This window comes from Theropithecus gelada, chromosome 19 (assembly GCF_003255815.1).
Source record: "Theropithecus gelada isolate Dixy chromosome 19, Tgel_1.0, whole genome shotgun sequence".
Taxonomy (NCBI): domain Eukaryota; kingdom Metazoa; phylum Chordata; class Mammalia; order Primates; family Cercopithecidae; genus Theropithecus; species Theropithecus gelada.
In genome coordinates, this window is record NC_037687.1 from 15,594,243 (window position 1) to 15,614,206 (window position 19,964).

The window sequence follows — 19,964 nt, forward strand, 5'->3', positions numbered from 1 at the left end:
AGGCCTTTAGAGTACTCAGTAGTTTTGGGGTGTAAAGGAATCCTGAGACATGTTTCTTTATATTTGTTGTTATATTTTGTGCATTTGAAATTGTGCTTAGGAAGTCTTTCCTCATACCTAGATTATAAAATTATTATCCTACACTTTATTCTATTAAATGTAAAGATAATGGCAAAGACTGCAATTACTTTTGCACCAACCTAATAGTTTGTGTTGCTATTGGGAATGTTCTTTTTCTCTGTATTCAACTTCTATTTCTTGAATGCTTGTTACTGGTGTGATACTAGGAGGATCACCAGGATTTTTGCCAGCTGACCTTGCCTTCTGTATCACTGGGCTCTGTTATTGATCTAATAGATGATGTCATCATTCTTTTATCTTTTCTAGGTAGATGATCTCATCTCTTCCCTTCCAGTCCTTAGATATCTTATTTCTTTTTCTTGCCTTATACCATCACTCACGACTTTTAGCTCCATGTTAAAGAACAGCAGAGATAGTGAGTATCCTTGGCTTTTCCTTGATCCTGAAGTAATGCATCAAAAAGTTTCTTCATTTAGTGTAGTATTTGCTAATTTTGTGCTATATATTCTATATCTAGCTAAGAAAGTCTCCTTGAATTTTGTGTTGTGAAGTGTTCTTTAAAAATCATAAATAGGAGTAGAGTTTAAGAAAAATATATTTATGTCTTGATTGAAATAATCATGATTTTTCTTTTTTAATAAATTCCTATGATAAATCATATGATAGGTTTTCTGATATTAGCCATCCTTGTCATTTATGAAATAAACTTATACCACTTTGTTATGGTAAACCATTTTTAATACAACACTAAATTTGACTAGGTTATGGTTTTATTCTGGAATTTAAAATCTGCATGGATAGATGAAGCAGGCCTGTAATTGTCTCTTTTTCTTTTTTCTTTCTTTTTTTTCTTTTGAGATGGAGTTTCACTCTTGCTGCCCAGGCTGGAATGCAATGGCACAATCTCAGCTCACTGCAACCTCCGCCTCCCGGATTGAAGTGATTCTCCTGCTTCAGCCTCCTGAGTAGCTGGGATTACAGGCATGTGGCACCACGCCTGGCTAATTGTGTTTTTTAGTACAGATGGGATTTCTCCATGTTGTTCAGGCTGGTCGCTAACTCCCGACCTCAGGTGATCCACCCACCTCGGCCTCCCAAACTGCTGGGATTACAGGCGTGAGCCACCACACCTGGCTAATTGTCTCTTTTTTCAGAAAATATTCTTACCTGAGTTTAGGCCAAGACTGCATTAACCTGATGAGATGTGCTGGTCAGATTTCTTAACACTTTTCTGCTTTTGAAGTGCATGTATAAGCTACTAATCGTTTCTTAACAGTTTAATAATAATTACTACACTTTAATAAAACCCACTGAGGCAAAGATTTTAGAGAGAGACAATCTTTGACTACCATTTCAATTTCTTTAAAGCTTATTTGAGCATACAAGGTCCCCATTTTTCTTGAACCAGTTTTAGAATTTTATATTTTTCTAAGTATTTGGTCATTTCATCTACAATGCAAATTTATTATCTTTAAAAACTTTTTATTAATTTAAACATATCCATTGTCTCTGTAATTATTTACCATTTTTAATTTTGGGTTTTGTTATTGGCACCTTCTCCTTGTTTCCCTCTATTTTCTCAGTCTTTTCTAATGCTTGATTTTGGTTTTATTAAGCATGAATTTTTCTTGAGGAACTTTCTTGATAAATCTTTTTTTTTTTTTTTTTTTTTTTTTTTTTTGAGACGGAGTCTCGCGCTGTCGCCCAGGCTGGAGTGCAGTGGCGCGATCTCGGCTCACTGCAAGCTCCGCCTACCGGGTTCACGCCATTCTCCTGCCTCAGCCTCCTGAGTAGCTGGGACTACAGGCGCCCACCACCGCGCCCGGCTAATTTTTTGTATTTTTAGTAGAGACGGGGTTTCACTGTGGTCTCGATCTCCTGACCTTGTGATCCGCCCGCCTCGGCCTCCCAAAGTGCTGGGATTACAGGCGTGAGCCACCGCGCCCGGCCTATGATAAATCTATTTAGTGCTGTATATTTCCCTCAAAGTACTATTTTAGGTTAAAATGTTGACACTCAGTATTTGAATAATTACTTAATTCTAAAGATTTCTTAATTTTCATAATTTACTGTTGAACCCAAAGATTATTCAATTATGTAGTTAGCTTCCAAACATGTGAGATTTGAAAAGCTATTTCTTCTCTATTAATTTTTAATGTTAATGCATTATAATCTATATGACATTTATACTTTAGAATTAAATAATTTTTTATATGTTAATGAAATGTCAGTTTTTGTAAAAGTATGTGCTTGAAAAAATATTTATTCTCTGTTTGGTGAAGGGTCTAATATATAATAGCTAATGTCTGAATATTATTAATTGTATTGTAATTAATAATTAATAAATTACATTTCTGAACTCTGTTAAACTTTCTAACTATAATATCTATCTATCGGTCATTGATTTAGTTATTTATATCTATCTCACTGAAGTTATATTATTTATTACTTAATATTCCAGGATATATGGTAATGTAGACTTACTATATTTATGCTGGTGGCTACAATGTTCTTTTAAATGCTATAAATATTATTCTCTGTCCTTTAGTGTGTGTGGTTTAAACATTTTAGCATGCATCAAGAAACTAAACATTTTTCTTCATAGCCAAAATAACCAGATTGCACTCTTAAAAAATAATTAGTTGGGCATGGTGGCTCGTGCCTATAATCCCAGCACTTTGGGAGGATGAGATAAGAAGATCACTTGAGGCCAGGAGTTCAAGACTAGTTTGGGCAAGAATGTGAGGCCCTGTTTCTATGGGAAAAAAAATTTTAATTAGACAGGTGAGGTGACACACACCTGTAGTCCCAGCTATTTAGGAGGCTGAGCAGAGAATTGCTTTAGCCCAGGAGTTCCAGGATGCAGTGAGTCATGATCTTACTCTAACCTGGTGGACAGAGCAAGACCTATCTCTAAATAATTAGTAATTAGATCAATAATAATGCTTTGATATTACTCATACCTAATCATTCATTCATACTATAATCAAAATGTTCTCTATTGCCTTAAAAATACTGACAGCTGGTTATGTAAATCAATATTCAACTAGTCCCCTATGTTGCATCCAGTTTATGTCCTCGAATCTCTCCTTTGAATGAGGCTTTATCCATGAGGGCAGACCAATTGCTCTATGGAATTATCCACCTTACACATTTTTCTGAAAGCTTCCTCACAGTGTCATTTAGCTTATTCCTCCATCTTCTGTACAATGATTATTCTTTTTGACTAGTGGGCATCTTTTCAATCTGGTACCTGCAGGCTTTTAATATTATCCCATTACTTAGTGAAAGTTTCATTTCACACTGGTACAAGATGTCCAAGGCTTTCTTCCATGTCCAGACCACAGATCTGCCGTGTCTCAAGGAACTCTGGTTCCCTGGAGTGGCATATGGTATTAGAGACATTGTGATCACTGTTTCCTTAAATTCCACCTTTTATTATTATTAAGATTGCAACCTCAGCTTTCATTTGGTGCATATTTGTCTGACATGTATGTATCCAGCCTTTTCTTTTCAAATTTTCTGTTCAATTTTTTTAGAATAGTAAATGTACCATTTGAAACAAGATGGCATAAACAAGTACCAATAAAACGGTATTAAAATAAATGTAAATAGGTTAAATAAACAATTAAAAGACAAATATTCCCAGGGAAAAAATTTTAAACCTCAAGATCAAAATACATGTCTTCTAGAACTGGCACGTTATCAAGAGACTCTGACCCTGATCATCTATGCCTGTCTCTAATGGCTCCAAGTATCGAACCTTTCCTTTATGTCAGTCGGTGTTAATAGAAACCCAGTAAGTAGCCAAAATCTGACTTGATCATCTAATATGTTGATCTCATTTGATCTTTGTCATATTGCTGAATGTTAAGAACTATTATTATTTATTCCATTTTACAGATGAGGAATGTGAGACGCAGAAAATTCTGCCAGTTGTTGAATAGCATAGAGCTGTTGAGTCGTCACTTGGTGTGTGCTAGAGTCTATGTTTTAACAACTGTCACTTAATTTTGTTTCTGATCTCACCAGATACAGTATCCATGCCTGATCAGAACTACAGCACCATATCTGAATTTATCCTCTTTGGCTTCTCAGCCTTCCCCCAGCAGCTCCTGCCCGTCTTGTTCCTGCTGTACCTCCTGATGTTCCTGTTCACATTGCTGGGCAACCTTCTCATCATGGCCACAATCTGGATTGAACACAGACTCCACACACCCATGTACCTCTTCTTATGTGCCCTCTCTGTCTCGGAGATTCTGTTCACTGTTGCCATCACTCCTCGCATGCTGGCTGATCTGCTCTCCACCCATCGTTCCATCACCTTTGTGTCTTGTGCCAGTCAGATGTTCTTCTCCTTCATGTTTGGCTTCACTCACTCCTTCCTTCTCATGGTCATGGGCTATGATCGCTATGTGGCCATCTGCCACCCACTGCATTACAATGTGCTAATGAGCCCCCATGACTGTGCCCGTCTTGTGGCCTGGACCTGGGCTGGTGGCTCAGTCATGGGGATGATGGTGACAATGATAGTTTTCCACCTCAGTTTCTGTGGGTCTAACGTGATCCACCATTTTGCTTGTCATGTGCTTTCCCTCTTGAAGTTGGCCTGTGGGAACAAGACATCATCTGTCATGATGGGTGTGATGCTGGTGTGTGTCACAGCCCTGATAGGCTGTTTATTCCTCATCATCCTCTCCTATGTCTTCATTGTGGCTGCCATCTTGAGGATTCCCTCTGCTGAGGGCCGGCACAAGACTTTCTCCACATGTGTATCCCACCTCACTGTGGTGGTCGTGCACTATAGTTTTGCCTCCCTTATCTACCTCAAGCCCAAGGGCTTCCATTCTATGTACAGTGATGCCTTGATGGCCACCACCTATACTGTCTTCACCCCCTTCCTTAGTCCAATCATTTTTAGCCTAAGGAACAAGGAGCTGAAGAATGCCATAAATAAAAACTTTTACAGAAAATTCTGTACTCTAAGCTCCTGAGCGCCAGTTTGGTGGTGATAAAATATAACCGAAGGGCTGAGGATAATAATGTATATTTCCATAGGGCTGTTGTAAGGGTTCAGGTATGTGAAAATATGTGTTTGATACATACTAGCTATTGTTTTCCCTTCCCTTTTTGCGTAGGCTCATGTGATCATAATCTCTTGTTTATGAGCCATTGTGATTATCTTTATCCCATTATCTGTGCCTAGTAATGTATATTCTGTCCATGGACAAGTGGGGATCATCACGTGGATGTGTCTGGGCACTTGTGAACATAGTTCTTCCTGAATGGACAGGCAAAAAAGATTTTATTTTCCCCTAGTGTAAGAAAAAGCAAGAATAACATGATAGTCATAAATGCCAACCAGCACTGAGCTTTTTCTATGTATTGGCATTCTGTCCAGTGTTTTATAAATATTATCCTTTTAATTAGAAGAAATGTACAAAGGAAAATAAACTATTTGCCTCAGATAAACTGGTTTCTTATTTAAAGTTCCTCACTGTCTTTGGGAGAGATATACCCTAAGTTTGTGTGTGGATATTAGTATGTTGAGTTGAGTGAAGGATGTCAGAATGCAATAGTGTAGAGAGGGCAAGGAGAGAGAGAGAGAGAGATACAGAGACAGAGACAGAAGAAAGAAAGAGAGATACAGAGACAGAAGAAAGAGCAAAAGACAGAGAGAGAGAGGGAGAGAGAGAAAGCACGTGTCAAGTAAAAAGGGAGTTCTTTAAATTTTTTTATCTGAACAGAAAATGTAATAACTAAGAATATGGGGCAAAATAGAAAAAAGGAGCTTGGAAATAGGGCTTTAATATGTCCAAATAATAGGGCTGTAATATATCCTAATAAGATAGCCACGTGTATCTTCCAAGCATTTTTGACACAGTTGCTCCGCAATCTCCATGGGTCATTCTAGGATATGTACTCCCTTGCCTCCAATGGATGCATCAGTTTTCTGGTTTTCTGATTCTGGCCATTGGTTCCACCAGCTGAGGAATGAATATTATTTTTACAGTGTGACTGCTCTTCTAATGCTACTCATAGTGTCCTCACCTGTGCTTCCTGCTGGTGCTGGAATGTGAAGGTCAACACTGAAAGAGATTTCATTCTAGAAAAGTAGACATGATGGCCTTAAAAAGTCAAAAGGTGACATGGTTGGGAGAATTTTTATCCTGTTTATGCTATAAAATTCCTAACAAAAACAAACTATCCTTTGCCTTATCCTGCGTACTCTGGACAACACTTGCATGTGTGCTTATCATCAATGAAGCACCATGGCAACCAGTGAGAGACCCTCTGGGAATATGGTCACAGATGATGAAGTGACATAGTTGATGATGGAAATGGCATTAAATGCATCCTATGAAACTGCTACAGAAGCAGAACTTTCTATACAAATAAATCAAAATTTTTTCCAAGAGCCAAGGTGTTGTGAGTGTTAACCAATTTGTTACCTTTTTCTTCTACTTTCTTTTGAGTAGTGTTGCTATGGTATATCTTTCTCCATCCATTTACTTTTCACTTTATGTATGCCTTTATATTTACAGTGATTTTCTTGTTCAAAAAAAAAAAAACACTTATATCTGAGTCTTATTTTTTTTACCCACTCTGACAATCTCTGTATTTTATTTGATGTATTTTAATTAATAATTAACTAAATCATTTCTTACTATTTCTTACTATAGTCACTTTGTTATGCTAGCAACTACTAGGTCTTATTCATTCATTCCTACTATTTTTTAGTACCCATTAACCATTCCCACTCCCCACCGGAAGCCCCAACTACCCTTAACAGCCTCTGGTAACGATTCTTCTACTTTCTATCTTTGTGAGTTCAATTGTTTTAATTCTTAGCTTCCACAAATAAGTGAAAACATGCAAAGTTTGTCTTTCTGTGTCTGGCTTATTTTATTTAATATATTGTCCTCAAGTTCCATCCATGTGGTTACAAATGACAGAATCTCATTCTTTTTATCACTGAATAGTACTCCATCATGTATACGTACCACATCTTCTTTATCCATTCAACCGTTGATGGACACTTTGATTGCTTCCAAATCTTGGCTATTGTGAATAGTCCTGGAATAAACATAGGATGGCAGGTATCTCTTTGATATACTGATGTCTTTTCTTTGGGGTAGATACCTAGCAGTGGGATTACCAGATGGTATGGTAGCTGTATTCTTCGTTTTTTGAGGAATCTCCAAACTGTTCTCCATGGTGATGGTACTAACTTACATCCCCAACAACAGTGTACAAGGGTTTCCTTTTCTCCTCATCCTCACCAGCGTGTGTTATTTCCTGTCTTTTGGATAGAAGCCATTTTTAATGGGGTGAGATGATTTCTAATTGTAGTTTTGATTTTCATTTATCTGCTAAATCAATGATGTTCAGGCTATTTTAATATGTTTGTTTGCTTTTTCTGTGTCATCTTCTGACTAATGACTGTATCTTTTGCCACTTTAAAAAATGTATTTTGTGTGTGTGTGTGTGTGTGTATGGTATGTGTATATATTTATGGGGCACTTGAGAAATTTGATACAGGAATGCAATAAATAATAATCATACCATGCAAAATGGGGTACCCACCCCCTCAAGTTTGTATCCTTTGTGTTAAAATCAATCCTGTTACACTCTTTTAGTTATTTTAAAATGTACAATTAAATTATTATTGAATATAGTCACCCTGTTGTGCTATCAAACACCAAATGTTATTCATTCTAACTACTTTTTGTACTCATTAACCATCCCTCTTGCTTCCCCCAATCACCCATCACTACCCTTCCCAACCTCTGGCAACCTCATGAGTTCAACTATTTTGATTTTTAGATCCCACAAATATTTGAGAACATATGATGTTTGCCTTTCTGTGCCTGGCTTGCCAAAACCAACGGGATACAGTGAGAGCAGCAATAAGAGGAACGTTTATAGCTCTCACTGTATCCCATAGGTTTTGGTATATTGGGATTCCATTATCATTTGCTTAATAAAATTTTTCAATTTCCTTCTCAGTTTCTTTGTGGACCAACTGGTCATTGTGGAGCATTTTGTTTAATTCCCATGTGTTTGTAGAGTTTCCAAATTTTCTCTTATTATTGCTTAGGCCACTGTGATCAGAGAACATACTTGATTTTATTTCAGGTTTTTGAATGTTTTCAGACATGTTTTGTGATCAAGCATCTGGTGTTTCCTTGAGAATGATCTATGTGCTGAGGAAAAGAATGTATATTCTGCAGCCATTGGAGGAAATGTCCTGTAAATATCAGTTAGGTCCAAAAGACAATAACCTTCTTGTCTCTTTTTTGTCTTGGCATCTATATTGTATGATATAAATACAGCCACTCCTGTGCTTTTTAAACTTCTATTGACATGAAGTGCCTTTTTCTATCCCATCATTTTTGGACTATGTATGTTTTTACAGGTGAAATGTGCTTCTTGAAGGTAACAAATCATTGGGTCTTTTTTTTTTTTTTTTTTTTTTGTAATCCACGGAGCCACTCTACGTGTTTTGATTGAAGAGTCTAGTTTATTTACATTCCATGCTATGATTGGTAAGTAAGGACTATCTTGGAAAGGCTTTATTTCTCCTTCATCTTCGAAGAACATTTTCACTGAATTTACTATTCTAGGGTAAAAGATTCAGCACTTTAAATATGTTGTGTCTCTCTCTTCTGGCCTGTAAAGTTTCCACTGAAAAGTCCACTGGCCAGATGTGTTGGAGCTCTATTTTATGTTGTTTCTTTTCCCTTGCAGCTTTCAGGATCCTTTCTTCATCCTTAACCTTTTAGAGTTTGCTTATTAAATGCCTTGTGGTTGTCTACTTTGGGTTAAATGTGCTGGCTGTTCTGTAACCTTGTTGTACTTGGATATTGATATCTTTCTTTAGGTCTGGGAAGTTCTGTGTTATTACCCCTTTGAGTAAACATTCTACCTCACTCTCTCTACCTTCTCTCTCTCTCTCCCTCTACCTTCTCTTTAAGATCAATAACTCTTAGATTTGCCCTTTTGAGGCTGTTTTCTAGATCCTGTAGGCATGCTTCATTTTTTAATTTTTTTTCTTTTGTGTCCTCTGGCTGTGTATTTTCAAACAGCCTTTCTTCAAGCTCACTAATTCTTTCTTGTCCTCGATCAATTCTTCTACTAAGAGACTCGTGTATTCTTCAGTGTGTCAATTGCATTTTTCAATGCCAGAATTTCTGCTTGATTCTTTTCAATTATTTCAGTCTCTTTGTTAAATGTATCTAATAGAAATGTGAATTCTTTTTCTGTGTTATCTTGAATTTCTTTGAGTTTTCTGAAAACAGCTATTTTGAATTCTCTGCTGAAAGGTCACCTATCTCTGTATCTCCAGGATTGGTGCCTGGTGACTTATTTCGTTCCTTTGGTGAGGTCACGTTTTCCTGGATGGTCTTGATGCTTCTGGATACTCATCTGTGTCTGGTCATTGAAGAGTTAGGTGTCTGTTGTAATCTTCTCAGTCTGGGTTTGTTTGTACCCATCTTTCTTAGGAAGGCTTCCAGATATTCAGAGACTCAGGTGTTGTAAAATATGCTGTATCTGCATTAGGGGACACCCCAAGCTCAATAACACTGTGGTTCTTGCAGACTCATAAAGGTACCACCTCGATGGTCTCGGATAACATTTGAAGGAATCCTCTGGATTACCAGACAGAGGCACTTATTTTTTCCCCTTACTTTCTCAGAAACAAACATAGCTGCTCTCTCTCTGTTCTAAGCCTCCAGGACTTGAGGATGCAATGACATAAGCACCTCTGTGCTTGACCTGGTCAAATGGGGATGTGTTCTGTGGGGACTATGTCAGCAGAGGCCTAGTTGTCAGGGTGTGGTCAGCTAATGCGGGGCCACTGAAAGATTCCCCAATGGGGGCCGGGCGCGGTGGCTCAAGCCTGTAATCCCAGCACTTTGGGAGGCCGAGGCGGGTGGATCACGAGGTCAGGAGATCGAGACTATCCTGGCTAACATGGTGAAACCCCGTCTCTACTAAAAATACAAAAAACTAGCCGGGCGTGGTGGCGGGCGCCTGTAGTCTCAGCTACTTGGGAGGCTGAGGCGGGAGAATGGCGTGAACCCGGGAGGCGGAGCTTGCAGTGAGGAGATCACGCCACTGCACTCCAGCCTGGGAGACACAGCGAGACTCCGTCTCAAAAAAAAAAAAAAAAAAAAGATTCCCCAATGGGGCCTACTCAGTGGGGCCCTGGTCACTGGAGGCCTGGTTGTAAGGGGCACTGTTGGCAGTGACCTTGTCATTGAGCTCCTGGCCAGTTGGGACCAGTCAGCAGGGTTTGGGTCAGTGGGGCCTGGTCAGTGGGCTTGTGGTACTGCAGGCCTGGTCTGTGGGGCCATGTCATTGTGGCCTGGTCAGTGGGGCCCTGGCAGTGTGGGCCTGGTCATCAGAAGCCTAGTCGGTGGGGGCCTACGCATGGGGGTGTTGGTCAATGAGGGCGTGGTCATTGTGGTCAGTTTAATGGGATCCATTCAATGAGGGTCAGGTCATGGAAGATCTGGTCAGTGGAGTTTGGTTAGCAGGGGACTGTTCAGTGGGGATCGGACCAGTGGGGCCTGGTCAGCAGGGGGCCGGCAGTTCCTGGCGCCTGGTCAGTGGGGTCCAGCAGTTGGGGCCTGGTCAATTGTAGGGTCCAGCCCTACAGGGCTTAGTGGGTGTTCTCCCCAGAAATAAAGACACAAGACAAAGGGATAAAGAGAAAACAGCTGGGCCCAGGGGACCACTGTCACCAAGACGCAGAGACCGGTAGTGGCCCCGAACGGCTGGGCACGCTGATATTTGGTGCATACAAGACAAGGGGGGCAGGGTAAGGAGGGTGAGTCTTCTAAGTGATTGACAAGGTGAAGCGAGTCACGTGATCACAGGACGGGGACCCTTCCCTCTTAGGTAGCCGGAGCAGAGAGAGAGAAGGCAGCATACATGAGCGTTTTCTTCTACACACTTGTAAGAAAGATCAAAGACTTTAAGACTTTCATTGTTCCTTCTACCGCTATCTACTACAAACTTCAAAGAGGAACCAGGAGTACGGGAGGAACATGAAAGTGGACAAGGAGCGTGACCGCTGAAGCACAGCGCCACGGGGAGGGGTTTAGGCCTCCGGATGACTGCGGGCGGGCCTGGATAATATCCAGCCTCCCACAAGAAGCTGGTGGAGCAGAGTGCTCCCTGACTCCTCCAAGGAAAGGAGACTCCCTTTCCCGGTCTGCTAAGTAACGGGTGTCTTCCCAGACACTGGCATTACCGCTTGACCAAGGAGCCCTCAAATGGCCCTTATGCGGTCATGACAGAGGGCTCACCTCTTGTCTTCTAGGTCACTTCTCACAATGTCCCTTCAGCACCTGACCCTCTACCCTCCGGTTATTCCTAGGTTATATTATAAATGCAACAGAGTAATATTAAAAGCTAATGATTAATAATGTTTATAATAATGATTGATAGGCCGGGCGCGGTGGCTCATGCCTGTAATCCCAGCACTTTGGGAGGCCGAAGCAGGCGGATCACGAGGTCAGGAGATCGAGACCATCCTGGCTAACACAGTGAAACCCCATCTCTACTAAAAAAAAAAATACAAAAAATTAGCCAGGCGTGGTGGTGCGCGCCTGTAGTCCCAGCTACTCGGAGGCTGAGGCAGGAGAATGGTGTGAACCTGGGAGGCGGAGCTTGCAGTGAGCCCAGATTGTGCCACTGCACTCCAGCCTGGGCGACAGAGTGAGACTCCGTCTCAAAAAAAAAATAATAATAATAATGATTGATAATTGTCCATGATTATCTGTATATCTAATTTGTATTATGACTATTCTTATTCTAAGTATTTTCTTTGTTATACTGAAACAGTTTGTGCCTTCAGTCTCTTGCCTCAGCACCTGGGTAATCCTCCGCCCAGTCGACAGGGGTCTGTAGCTGGGGCAAGGTCAGAGGGGATCTGATCAGTGAGACCTAGTCAGGTCTCACTGACTGACTAGGTCCCAGTAGTTGGGGCCTGTTTGGCGGGGGTCTGGCAGTTGGGGCCTCGTTGGTGGGGATCTCATAGTTGGGGTCTGGCCCACAGCTGGTCCCATAGTTGGGGCCTGGTGAGCAGAGATCTGGCAGTTGCAGCCTCATCCATGGGGGTCTGGCAGTTGGGGCCTGGTCAGTGGGGTCTCATAGCTGGGGCCTGGTTGGAGGGGGTCCAGCAGTTGGGGCCTGGGGATACGGCAGCTGGGGGCTATTTGGCAGGGATGCAGCAGTTGGGGCCTGGTCGGTGGGGTCTGGCAGTTGGGGCCTGGTCAGTGAGGATCAGATCAGTGTGGTCTAGTCAGTGAGGTCTGGACACTGGGCCTTAATCAGCGTGGGTCTCACAGTTGGGGCCTGGTCAGCAGGAGTCTACTAGTTGGGGCCTGGTTGGTGGAATCCGGCAGTTGGGACCTGGTTGGCGGGGGTCCAACAGTTGGGGCCTGGTCAGAGGGGATCCAGCAGTTGGAACCTGGTCAGCAGGGCTCCGGCAGTTGGGGCCTGGTCAGCGGGGTCTGGCATTTGGGGCCTGGTCAGCGGGGGTCCAGAGTTGGGGCCTAGTCAGTGAGGTGTGGAAGTTGGGGTCTGGTAAGTGGGAACCCAGCAGTTGGGACCTAGACAGAGGGGATCCAGCAGTGGGGGTCTGGTGAGCAGGGTTCTCATAAGAAGAGGCCTGGTTAGCAAGGGTCTGGCAGTTGGGGCTCTGTCAGGAGGGGTCCAGGAGGTGAGGCCCCGTCAGTGGGGTCTGGCAGTTTGGGCTTGATGAGTGCAGTCCAGCAGTTGTTAGGGCCTGGTCAGTGGGGGTCCGGTAGTTGGGACCTGGTCAGTGGAGTCCACCATTTGGGGCCTGGTTGGCAGGGGTCCCATAGTTGGGGACTGGTCGGCAGGGGTCCCATATTTGGGGACTGGTCAGCAGGGGTCCAGCCTTTGGGGCCCAGTCAGTGGGGTTCAGCTTTTGGGGCCTGGCCAGCAGGGGTCCAGCAGTTGGGGCCTGGCCAGCAGGGGTCCAGCAGTTGGGGCCTGGCCAGCAGGGGTCCAGCAGTTGGGACCCAGTCAGTGGGGTCTGGCAGTTAGCGCCCGGTCAGTGTAGTCCAGCAGTTGTTAGGGCCTGGTCAGTGGGGGTCTGACAGCTGGGGCCTGTTCAGCTGGGATCTGATTAGTGAGATTTATTTGGTGGGGTCCATCAGTTGGGGCCTAGTCAGTGAGGGCCTTGTCATTTTGTGGCCTTGTCATTGTGGCCTTTGTCAGTGGTGTCTGGTGAGCCAGGGCCTGGTCTGTGGGGCCCAGTCAGCAGGACCTGGTCAGTCCACAGCTGGTCAGTGGGACCTGGTCATTGTAGGGGTGGTCAGCTAGGACCTGTTCAGTGGGAGCTTAACCATTGGAGGCCTGGTCAGTAGGCCCTGGCCAGTGGGATCCTGGGTGATCTCAGGCCAGGGGTTTGTCCTTGAAGCCTCCTTGATTGCCTCCATCTGTGGGGTGGGGAGTGAGTCACAGCACCCCAGTGGGCTTCTGGGAGGAGGAGGTGAGAAGGTGCATTGGATCTAGCCCTGCCACACAGACCTGGCACTTTACACACTACCCAAGTCACCCCGAGGGGGGAGCCTGCCTTCTGCCCTCGGCGCTATGCCCCTGCCCCATCTGCATCCCGAGGACCACCCAGCATGGAAAGGGCAGAGGCTGGGGAGCACCTGTGGGTGCTCTGATGCTGGCCACAGGCCCAGGGGTGACAATGACAGGGATCCAGGAGCACATGTGACTGGAGCAGCCAGGCCCAGCTGAAGGAGAGACACGTTCACCCACACACGTGCACCTTCACATACACAGACAAACAGCACGCATACATGTTAACCACTCAGGGGGCGGAGGACGCTGACTCTGGGCCCTGCTGAGCCAGGCAGGGCCCCGTCTGATAGGAGCTGTGAACCCACGATGCTGTCGCTGTGCCAAGGGCCGCCAACCTACCTCCGTGCCATGGAGCAGTTGGAGACACAGTGGTGCTGTAAGTGGTTGTGCACCTAGGACTCTTTTCTGGGTGAGAGGCACATCTCAGCACCGCTGCTTGATCAGACTCAGGAAAGTGTGACCTGCTCTCTTCTCCCCTGCTGACTTGGGGACAGTCACAACCAGGTGGGTGGCAGCTACCCGAGGAGGGTCGTCCCTGAGCACTCACCGGGTGCCCGTTCTATGCTGACCATGTAGACAGTTGTCTCCTTCATCCTCACGGCAACTCCACGGGGGGTGGAGAGGTGCTATCCCCTAATGTACCCACTGAACAGGTGAAATGCCAGAGGTCAGAGGGGCAGTAACTGGCTCAGAGACCCAGAAGCGGCCGTGGGCCATGCTCTCAGCCCTGCCCTGGGCCATGCTGAACTCCAGCCTTGACCTCTGTGACCTCCCTGTTCTGGATTGCACGTCTGCCTGGGGTTTCTGACCCCAGTGGGGCTGAGCCTCGCCCTGGAAGAGCCCTCAGGACAGAGCCCCTGTGGGTGGGGTGGAGGGTGGTCCTCCATCCAAGTCTGCGCTCTAAGGTAGGTCCCCGCAGGGGCAGATTGCCGGGTCTGGGGCTCTTCCCCACGTGGCCTTTTCTCTCTCTGGTCCCCTAGAGGCCTCGCCCTTTCTTTGCCCTGACTGTTCATGGGAGGGGTCCCTCTGGGGTTCTCCAGAGCCAAGTCCCCAGAGTTCTCTCATTCTTTCTTGGTGACCCGGAAACACAAGGCCCCTTCCTGTAATGACAGCTGAGAATTGTGGGATCCACGATCCCTCCAGCTGAGGCATCTCCGTGAGCACAGAGGCTGCTTTGGCCCAAACCAGGCACCCTCCCGTTTGGCTGGTATTATTCTTCACACAGTATTATTCTTGACGTGGCTTCACTGACCAGAGGGAGTGGAGATGGGGGTGACATGGAGCAGTCACAAGGTGTCTTGTTCCCTATAGGAAAGTGGGCCTCTTGGTGGTCCCTGAGCGATCCGGGAGGGGGAGCATATGGAGCTCTCTGGTCCCTGACCCCAGTCTGCCTCTAGGTGCCCAGGATAGCACATCAGGGGCCCCTCACCCTCGGCAGGTGGATGCATTTCATCCGGGGCGATTGGCGACAGCAGGCCCTTGTGTCCAGGTCCCCCTGTTCTCAAGTCCTCAGGAAGGAGTCCACCTCTGGTCAGGGGCAGAGACTCCAGAGACCCCAGCAGGCGTGGGGCCACTGGGTCTGGCCCCTTTTCACCCAGGGCAGTGGTGGCATGGGGCTCAACCAGCCAGCAGGGTCTCAGAGCCCCCAGGAGCGGTCCAGGCGTTCCCTGAAGCGGTCAGGTGCAGGGTAGCCTTTGGGCGATGTTGTCTCACAGGATGGACGTGGAGGAAGACGCAGCTACCCTACTTGCGCAGGAGCAGGGGCATCATCGCCCAGCGTGAGCAGGTACAGGTCGGGCTGCTCCCTTGAGGGAGGTGGGGCCTCGCCTCTCCCACTGTGCCCTGGTAGAAGGGTCCTGGGCTCCCCTGGGAAGCAGGGCGGGAGCGGGTTGCCCATGCGTTTGCGCCTCCACAGCCCTTCACCTCAACCCCCTCACTCTGGACCCCTCTGGGTCCCAGGGACGCTGACAGGGCCCAAGGATGTGGAAAGCTTACAAAGTTACCGATTGCCTCAGGATTATGCAGTGAGTCCTCTGTCCCTGCTGCCCGACCACCACCAAACTCACCTCAGGGGATAACTTTTGTTTTTAGAAAAGTCTCTCGAGGCAGGACACGTCTTCCCGGCTTGGTCCAGCCTCCTTTCCGGTGTAGGAACTCCAGCTGGCTACCCTGCCGGTGGTCGGCGGCAGGCCAGAGCTGCGAGGCGCATCTAGGGATCTTGGGGGAGCAGGTGGGGATGGAGACGTTCTCAGCAGAACGGTCTCAAAGACAGTATGAGAGTAGAGGGCAACCTGAGGGTCTGGTCCTGTCCCCTTGGGCTCTGCCCCAGTGAGACCCACAGGTGTAGCCACAGGGCATGGGGGTGCCTGGCCCAGCCTGTGGGCAGTTGTCCAGCAGGTCTCTGAGGACTCAGGGGGCCCAACTGAGCCACCCTATGGGGAGGGGCATGGGGGGCAGTGAGGGCTGTGGCCCTGGGAGGGTGGAGGGGAAGACGGGCAGGATGTCAGCCAGGGCATGTCAGGGTGAGGCTAGGGATGAGCTTGCAGCTGAAGGCAACCTGCCTTGGTGCTGAGAGGGGGCCTGGGTCCTGGGAAGGGGAGCCCAGCCTGGAGCCTGCCCCTCAGGGGTCACAGGATAGAGAGAGGGAGGAGCCTGGGGGAGGCTGGGTGGGGACGATCCCACGGGAAGTGCCACTTCTGGGACGCACCTGAATGGAGCCAGCCTAGGATGGAGCTGATGGCCTGGGGTAAACAACACATGGTGGGGCCGGGGGTAGCGGCTCACCTGGGACTCCTTAGCAGAGGGGGCTCGGTCAGTCCCCAGGGCTCTGCATGGCCCTCCAGAGACCCTGGCTCCCCGCTGGATCCATCAGCACAAAGGCAGAGGGAGGATCAGGAAGGCCGAGTCGGGGCAGGCAGGACAGCGGGGGAACAGCCAGGGGCCTAGTGTGTGGCTGCCACAGTGGCTCAGAGGAGGGCAAGGACTGATGGATGGATGATAGCCCCGAGAGCCAGCTGAGGCTGGAGACGGGGCTGTGGGGCCATCCCGGCCGCCTGCGGAGCCCTCGCTCACCCTCGTCACCTCTGGCATCTCCCCCGTGGCACTTAGCAGCCCAGTGAGAGAGCAGTCGAGGCGGGCGTGTGGATGGATCCAGGGCCCTCGCTCAAGGGTTCTGACAAATGAGGGTGGAAGAAGGGCCAGGCTGTCCACAAAGACAGTCTCTGGGCTGGACAGGACAGGCAAAGTCAAGGAACAGGCAGAGTCTGCAGCCGGGGTGCAGGGAGAGGCAGGTGTACACTGGAAAGTCAGGCCCCACGAGAGCCCTTGCGGGCGTCAAGTGGGACAGGGCCCAGGTGCACCCTCCGTGCCCTGAGCAGGCCTCGGACCAATGATGTGGTCACTCCTTCGCGAACTGCTGTTGGGGCCCGACCACCCACCCTGGGTCACACCCATCCCGCCTCAGGCCTGGACTTTCTCAGCTCCCGCAGAGGGTGCTGCCTAGCCCAGGAGGGGCAGCCCCGTCGTGCAACCCAAGCCTCGCCCTCCACAAGCCCCAAGCAGCCCCCATTGGGTGGGCCCTACGTTCCCTCTTCTCCCAGGCCCCAACCCCTTCCAGGCACCAGCTGGCAGGGAAGCACCCGTCCTCCCTTCCCTGTGCGTCCCCTGGACTGAGACCTGGGGCGGGGCTGGGGGACAGGGCTTGTTCTTCCCTGGGGCCCACGAGGGGAGGAGGAGGACAGCTCCCGGCCCGGCAGAGGTCCTCAGCTCTGCCTGGGTTGCCTTACAGTGAGACGTGGCTGCTACCCATCAGTGCCCTGGAAGTAAAGGTAAGAGCCTGACCCTGCCGTGTGAGAGGCTGGTCCAGGGACAGGGAGACTCGGTGGGTGGTCAGCAGCCCGTGGACCCAAGCGGTGATGAGTGGGAGTGACAGGCTGTCCCTGGGAGGGGTGGCAGTTCCTGCAGGACCTGACTTCAAGACTCTGTCCCCGTGGTGGTTTGACCAAACCCCAAACTGAGAACCGCAGTCGTGGCTGAGCAGTCACTGCCCACTTGTGCCAAGACCCCACCTGGATGTTGGGACCCCACCAACGCCCGGGGTGCCTGTGGCCTGAGGACGGCATGTCCCAAGTCATGAGGCCAGGACACCGGGGCCCATTCAGTCAGAGGGTCTCAGTTCCCCAGGGCCGGCCCTTTCCTGGCTCCTTCCAGTTTGATCCTGTCGGGACCCTGGAGCCCAGGACCCAGCATCCAAGGGGCATCCCGGCAGCTCCGCTAACTTCATGTTATTTGACAGAGAAGACGTCAGGAGATGAGAGAGAGAGAAAAATGGCTCCAGGTGCTTCTCGACTGGCAGTGATATAGGAGTGGCAAGGAGGTGACATGGGGAGGGAAGGGCCCCGTGACCACTTTCTACAGAGTCAGGGGGACGGGCTCCCAGGGCTGTGTCCTGGCACTGCCGGCCTCTCAGAGGATGGACACCACACTGGGACACCAGCTTTTCTGTTCTTCCCTGCAAACCTCATCTTGCCAGGAGAGAGTCTGATGCCAGGGCCTGGGTCAGTCCTAGCTCAGGGGTAGGGACACCCCCTGGTGACCCGAAGGAAGGAATAGGTCAAGATCAGAGTTCATGACCAGGCGTAGTAGCTCACGCCTGTAATCCCAGCACTTTGGGAGGCCAAGACGGGCGAATCCCCCGAGGTCAGGAGTTCAAGACCAGCCTGGCCAACATGGTGAAACCCCGTCTATACTAAAAATACAAAAATAAGCCGGCTGTGGTAGCAGGCTCCTGTAATCCGAGCTGCTCAAAAGGCTGAGGTAGGAGACCCACTTAAACTCACGAGGCGGAGGTTGCAGTGAGCTGAGATCGTGCCACCACACTCCAGCCTGGGTGAAAAGTGAGACTTGATCTCAAAAAAATAAATAAATAAAAATAAAAAGATCAGAGTTCATGACCCTGAGTGCTTCTTCATTCTTTGAATCATGGGAGGAGAGACCCAGTCCTAGGTAGACCCCACCTCTCCCAAGGAACTGAGGAGCCAAAGGCTGGAGATATCCGGAATCCTCAGGGTCCTGTCCTCCCCAGGATCACCCCATGTCTCACTGGAGCGTTCCTCTGTCCATAGCTGTCTGTCGGGGTCTACAAGGGAATCCGTCTGCAGATGTGGGGCCAAGTGTGGTCACTCTTGCTGAATGTCGAGAAAGTGAAGGCTGAGAACCTGGGAAAATGCCAGGTACCACACTTCCACACTCAGCCAGAGCCGGACAAACAGGCCAGGCCATGTCGGGAGCCCAGGCCTCCAGATGGAGGATCAGATGCACGTCCTGGGCACAGACGGTGACGCCGGCACCACAGGTGAGCTGGGCTCCAGCGACCTTCCTGGTGACCCTTTGGCTTGTTGGAAAACAGGCCAAAGAAGGAGCTTTCTGCAGAAGGAAGCCTGCCTTCCCGCCTGCCTTCCTTCCTTCCTTTCTTCCTTCTTTCCTTCCTTCTTTTCTTCCTTCCTTCCTTTCAGAAGCATGGACTGTGGATGACGGCCGTGTGGGGCAGCGAGTCTTCAGTCTGTTTGGAGGCTGCTTCCTCCTCTTGACCCTGCCCTGCAGGTCATGAAGAACAAGGGCAAGAGGTCCCCTGGGAACTTCCACCAGATATGGAGGTTGGAGGGTCCCTGGGAAGATGGGGTGATCCGGAGGGATGGGGGCTTCCCCAGAGCAGAGGCAGGAGTCACCCTGGAAGAGTGACAGACTGGCCAAGCGCTCTCCTGGCCCAGGAGGCATGCAGCACCGTGGACTCAGTGCCTCTTGGGCTCCAAGCCCTGTGCCTGGCTGGGACACATGGGGCCAGAATCCAGGCGGCTCCCAAGGAGATGGACAGCAGCAAACAAAATCATGCGGAATGGTGGAAAGTGCTCTGTGTGCCTCTGGAGACCAGGGTAGGGACCCACAAGAGGGCGGCAGGATGAGGGGGCTCAGGAGCCTTCCCAAGCAACACTGGCAACACCGAACACCGGGAGGATGTGGAGCCCCGGGGACCCTCGTCCCTGCCAGGTGGGAATGGGACAGGGCACAGCCACTTTGGAAGCCCGTTGGGCGGCTGCTCATGAAGGTCAGTGGACTCGTACCACACATCCCAGAAGAGTCTCGGAGATTGACCCCAGTGATTTGAAAACTGACGTCCACGTAAAACCCGTGTGCCACGTTCACGGCTTGATTCATCATCACTCGTAGCCGGAGGCCACCAAGAAAACCTT

General features: G+C 48.5%; 1 protein-coding gene and 1 pseudogene across 1 annotated transcript; both read left to right on the plus strand.

Annotated features, from left to right (window-relative positions):
- Positions 1-4,124: 4,124 nt before the first annotated feature.
- On the plus strand, positions 4,125-5,075 carry LOC112613514 (olfactory receptor 10H3-like). Its single transcript, XM_025369107.1, has one exon. The coding sequence runs from the start codon at positions 4,125-4,127 to the stop codon at positions 5,073-5,075; it is 951 nt and encodes a 316-aa protein (XP_025224892.1).
- Positions 5,076-16,443: 11,368 nt separating this feature from the next.
- On the plus strand, positions 16,444-19,455 carry LOC112612945 (annotated as a pseudogene).
- Positions 19,456-19,964: the final 509 nt, after the last annotated feature.

Bases quoted from the DNA above. Each gene is read 5' to 3' on its own strand.
- LOC112613514 (XM_025369107.1), top strand. From the start codon at position 4,125: ATGCCTGATCAGAACTACAGCACCATATCTGAATTTATCCTCTTTGGC.